The sequence below is a fragment of the Peromyscus maniculatus genome, chromosome 1 (genome assembly GCF_049852395.1).
Source record: "Peromyscus maniculatus bairdii isolate BWxNUB_F1_BW_parent chromosome 1, HU_Pman_BW_mat_3.1, whole genome shotgun sequence".
Lineage (NCBI taxonomy): Eukaryota > Metazoa > Chordata > Mammalia > Rodentia > Cricetidae > Peromyscus > Peromyscus maniculatus.
Genome location: NC_134852.1, coordinates 19,266,849 through 19,271,993, shown reverse-complemented (window position 1 = coordinate 19,271,993; position 5,145 = coordinate 19,266,849). Strand labels below are relative to the sequence as shown.

Genomic DNA, 5,145 nt, shown 5'->3' with positions numbered 1-5,145 from the left:
ATGCCTTGCTGTTCTCTTCTTTCAGGTCTTCCCATCCTCAACCCAGGATGTTTCTCTCTGATAAGTCATGTACTGTTACACTCACATCTCTCGTTCTGGTCTTTAGAATAAATTGTGTAGGACTCTGTTTAAGTATTTACTGTCAAGATATAATGGAACTGTGGTTATTGGAATGTATCTGGGACCCATAACTCCTAGGGAGTGGCACTATGAGGAGGTGTGGCCTTGTTGAAGAAGACTGAATGAAACCTGCCTGGAATCCAGACCTTGATGTGGAGGGCACACCTTTAATGTGGCCCACACCAACTGGAGTAATTGAGTCACTATTGGAGTGGGATTTGAGGTCTTTTCCTCAAGCATCAATCAATGTGTAAGATTGTATCTGTTGATGTACCATGTATCAGTCTCAGCTCCAGCACCAAATCTGACTTTCTGAGGGCATGCTCCTCAAAATGAGGGACTGAACCTCTGAACTGTAAGTGAGACACCAAAATGAAATGTTTCCTTTTTTAGAGTTGCTGTGGTTATGGTGTCTTTCACAGCAATAGTAAATGCTCAATAAGATAGAAACCATCTGTGATAAGACTCTTAGTTGTTATTATTTAATTATGTCTGTTTTAACTTATAGCTTTAACATATTCACAAATTTCTTAAACAGATCTTCAAGTCACAAGACAGATACTTGACTGAACCAGTTGAATTTTTTGAGGATTCTCAACAGAATGGCTTCACAGCACAGCAACTCCTTGAAACCCCAGTCACCAGAATGTAGCCTGGTATTAGACAATAGGAAGTTTATTCCAACCCAGGATACTTCTCTACAGTGGGAAGAAGATATCTGTAACCCTTCCATTGCTCAGATCAACTTTCCCACAAATGACAATGGTTCCCGTGCAAAGCAGGAGCTGCAAGCAATCTTGGAGACGTTTACCTCCTGGTTGAAGCCAGAAAAGCATAGCAAGGAGGAGATGATTTATCAGGTGGTCTTGGCTCAGTTTCTCAAAATTGGGCACCACAAGGACCAGTCTGTCTTGAAAGAGAAGTGGGAATCAAGTGGCAGAAACATGTGGAGATTCATGGAGGGTATGACTGATGAGTGCTTGAAGCCTCCTAGCATGGTGAGTACCTTGGTTGAGAGATGGTTAAGTTAGCAATCAAGACAGTCATTTATATTTGGGGAAAAGTAAGAAGATGGAGTTATTTTATATGTGAGCCTGTCCCACTCCAACAAAATATTTACAATGGGAGATTATCTACTACTATAAATGTGATATAAATTTAATGGGCTTAAAATACAAGAAGGCCATGGCTCTTTTAATGGATACATTTATATTTAAAATATTTACATGGTGATAGGGAGACTGGGAGATGATATTTGAGCAAAGCTTGTAAGGGTTTAGAATAGAGACCCTGGGATTGGAAGACTGCTCATTTATGTAGGTGATTTATTGTAATTTTGAGTATTTAGTTGGACTTGCAGTACACACTTAAAGGGCTGGCTCTCAGACCTAGTCTGTTATTCCAGGAACTGGGCTTTGGATACTGGGAATCTAATTGGCTTAATGGTTTTCTAAATTGTCTACTACATGTCATTAAATTCCTATGTATAAAACTGAATGTGCAGGAATGAAGAATATGGATTCTGATGCTGAAATATGGCTATTGAATGCACATTGAACAGTGCCATACCCCTAAGAAAAGCCCTGATGAATAATAGTGCTGCAATTCAAAGTTTTAGAACTGAAATTCTTAATTTAGATGTAATTACATTGAAACTTCTTTAAATGTCTAGGTTTGCATAATTCTCAGTTACTCTCAGAAATGGTCAAGGTGGTGACATTTTTCAAACACTCCATACATACATTTCTAAATGTCATGGTTGAAATAACTTCTTATTACATTAGACTTTTAAATTTGGATATTAGTTGGTTTGTTTGGTTGCTTGGTTAGGGTTTTTTTTTTCAATTTGGGACTTGCTTTTGTTCAACTGGCTTAAGTAGGATTCAGAGGAATTATACTTTCCCTCATTTCAGGTACTGGATTAAAGCTGTCCACCCCCACACCCTAATGTTTATTTGACATTTTTACTCTATGCACTTGTTGTTATTTCAGTTTGTTTTACCCCACATTTCACTCCTTTGATTTTGTTTTAAACTGATCATTTCATGATTGAAACTGAATTCCAAATAAAATGCTGTCATGTTCTTAACTGCAGAGACAACATGTTTAGGTAGAGACAATATATGTGTTAGAAGTGTTTCAGTCAGATGTGAGTTGTATTAAGGACATAATAATAGAAAACAATACCCCTTCAAATATAGCTATGATACTAGGGACATCATCAACCAAGGGTTTTTATCTAGAGTTCGCAGATAAATTTAGCAGCCAAAAATATAAATATTGGAAGTACAACCCACTCACACAGCAAAGTGAAGTGACATTTTAAGAGATAGGGACCACTGACAGACTATTGGCTGGAAGTGGGGGATGGGAAATCTTCAGCTATATGGAATGAAAATGTCAGAGTCATGGGCATGAAAGCAGAAAGTTACAATTGCCAATGTGACACCAGGACACCAAAAGGACATCAATTACAAAGTTATGTTAGACATCCAAAGATTTTCAGAAAGAACTAACTATTACTAATCAAAGGCCGAATTAGGAGATTCTAGCATAGCAGCGATCTGTCAGACAAAGAATAGAGAAATGTTAAGGGTTCTGGGCCCTGAGTAATAACTATAGATCCTGGGTGCAAGAGAAGGAGGAAAAATAAGGAGGTACGAATTAAGAAGATACAGAGAAACTCTAGCCATACAACTCTTTGTTAAACAGAAAAAAAATTATTAGAACAGATAACTCCCATAAAATAACAGAAGAGGCCCCAGAGGTGCAATACCCACAGGCAAGTCTATGTCAGAATTTTTCCAGGCTCCTTTGGGTCTTCTCGATCTTCAGAGTCCCTCCCACCTGATATGTCCTCCCTAGCCTTTGGGTCTTCTTAGTAAACCAGCGATTTCATTATGGTTGCCCTAGACTGGGTGGAATGGGGACAGTCCTGGAAAACAATGAGAAGCCTTTTTTTGATGGAGTAATTCTCTATTTTCTGGATTGGAACAAGAATTCCTTTCCTTGTTCAATGCATTGAGCAGGTGAAGAAAATGTTGTGGCTAGACATTGCATAAACCCATCCTTACTTTTCTATTGGAACAGTGACTCAACACTTGCAAATACATTGTGAATAAGGACTTTAGAGAATATAACTTGTGAATGACAGAGTAACACCATTAGAGATGAGGGATAGACAAATGACCTAAGTCACAGTTCAGTGATCCCATGCAATCAGTTAGAGGGCAGGTTTTCCCTCATCCTCAAATGCACAGATTCATTGGCAATGGTCCTCTGGCTTTGTTTACAGGTTCACGTCTCCATGCAGGGGCAGGAAGCCCTCTTTTCTGAGAACATGTCCTACAAAGAATCCATGAACCTTCTGAAAGAGCAGCAATCAGCAAGAAGTTCAATACAAGATAGTGCAAGGATACCCTTGCCAATCTCCCAAGACATGTTATTGACAACAGGTAAGTGTCAGGAAGCTGCACGGAGGAAGGGTGTGGTGTAGGGATGTTTTCTTGGGCACAGTTTCATAGACTGTCTTATTTACATAGGACAAGAAGACTGTGAATATGGCCAAAACAATGCCTGGAGCACTAGTGATGTAAATGGTGGGGATAGCAGTCCTGGACATGAGATGGACTCCCTTTCCCTTACACAACAAGGTCAGATTTATGATCCTAGAGACAGAAGTGTTTCTGATGGAAATCCTCTGGATTACAGCAGATCAAGTCAAGTCACCTCGAGGTACCAGGAAGATTTTGAGGGAGGAACTTCCTCTGAAGATGTCCCTATGGAGGTAAACCCAGAGATTATCTCCATGCCAGAGCAGACAGAAGACTGCCAGAATCATGATGCAAGCTCCACACGTGGGGGTCTCCAAAAGAGAGGCCTCAGAGTCCCAAAGACATACAAATGTGAGGAATGTCCCAGAACCTTTAAATATCCCTGTAGACTTTCCGCCCACCAGAGAATACACAAGAAGCAGAAGTCTTTTTTCTGTAACACGTGCCATAAGGGCTTCTATACTCACTCAGACCTGAGAGTACATAAGGTCATACACCAGAGAAATAAACCTTTCAAATGTAGTACATGTCGAAAGTCTTTCAGCAATCAAACAAATCTGAAAGCTCATGAGAGGATTCACACAGGAGAGAAGCCCTACACCTGCTCCCTGTGTAACCGTAGCTTCCGCCAGTCATCCACATACCATCGTCACCGGAGGAATTGCCACAAATCAGACTGAACTGTGTACTTCCTCACCAGAAGACAGTAGGGCTCCAGCTTCCTGTTTCATGTGTAGATGAAGAAGCATGCAGCTTCTAAACAGCAAGTAACCATTGAAGACATGACTTGTAACTTTTGAATTTTTCCATCTGTCTGTGTCAATAAAGAAGATGAGTCTCCTCTATGTTCAGTAATATTTTTCTAAGGCCTTAAATAGCTTATAATTTCTGCCTGATATACATTAAATAAATAAATGGAATTGTAATACAATTGCCTCTCATGTGTATTTTGTGTGGTCTGTGCTTGGAATGGTGTTACTTTTTGTCTGCTTTTTTTTGCCTCAGTTCCATAGCATGAGTGGACAATAGAGGTCTGCATTGTCAGTTCTTTATTTTTGCCTTGTTTGAGACAGTGTTTTTCTTGTTAGGAGCTTTGTACATAAGTTTGTCTGGTAGTACAGATTCCAAACATTCTCTGATCTGCAGCTTTTATCTCTGAAAGTTCATGTCTGTGCCCTGCCATTCTCTCTGACTTTTGGTACCCTGTTAAAGTTTCAATCCCAAGTCTCAGGCTTGCAATGTAAATGCATTGCCCTCTCAGCCATCTCCCATCCTATGAGCGATTACTGCTTAACATTCAAGAATGTGCCCCCACAGGTGTGACAGGGACTGATGTAGAGTAAAAGTGCCATATTCTGTAGATCTCTGAAGTATGAGGGGCATTCAGATGTCTGAATAGACAAACTTTGTTTCTAATTACTTTTTTCAAGCTCAACCCTGAAAACTTATGCAAGGGACTGAGTAAATTAGT

General features: G+C 39.8%; 1 protein-coding gene across 1 annotated transcript; it reads left to right on the top strand.

The window, feature by feature from the left end:
• The first annotated feature begins 722 nt into the window (after positions 1-722).
• Positions 723-4,354, top strand: LOC143274377 (zinc finger and SCAN domain containing protein 4D-like). The gene is made up of 3 exons (XM_076577421.1): positions 723-1,118; positions 3,416-3,575; positions 3,663-4,354. Exons 1-3 carry the CDS (start codon positions 723-725, stop codon positions 4,352-4,354), a joined length of 1,248 nt encoding a protein of 415 aa, XP_076433536.1.
• The last annotated feature ends 791 nt before the right edge of the window (positions 4,355-5,145 follow it).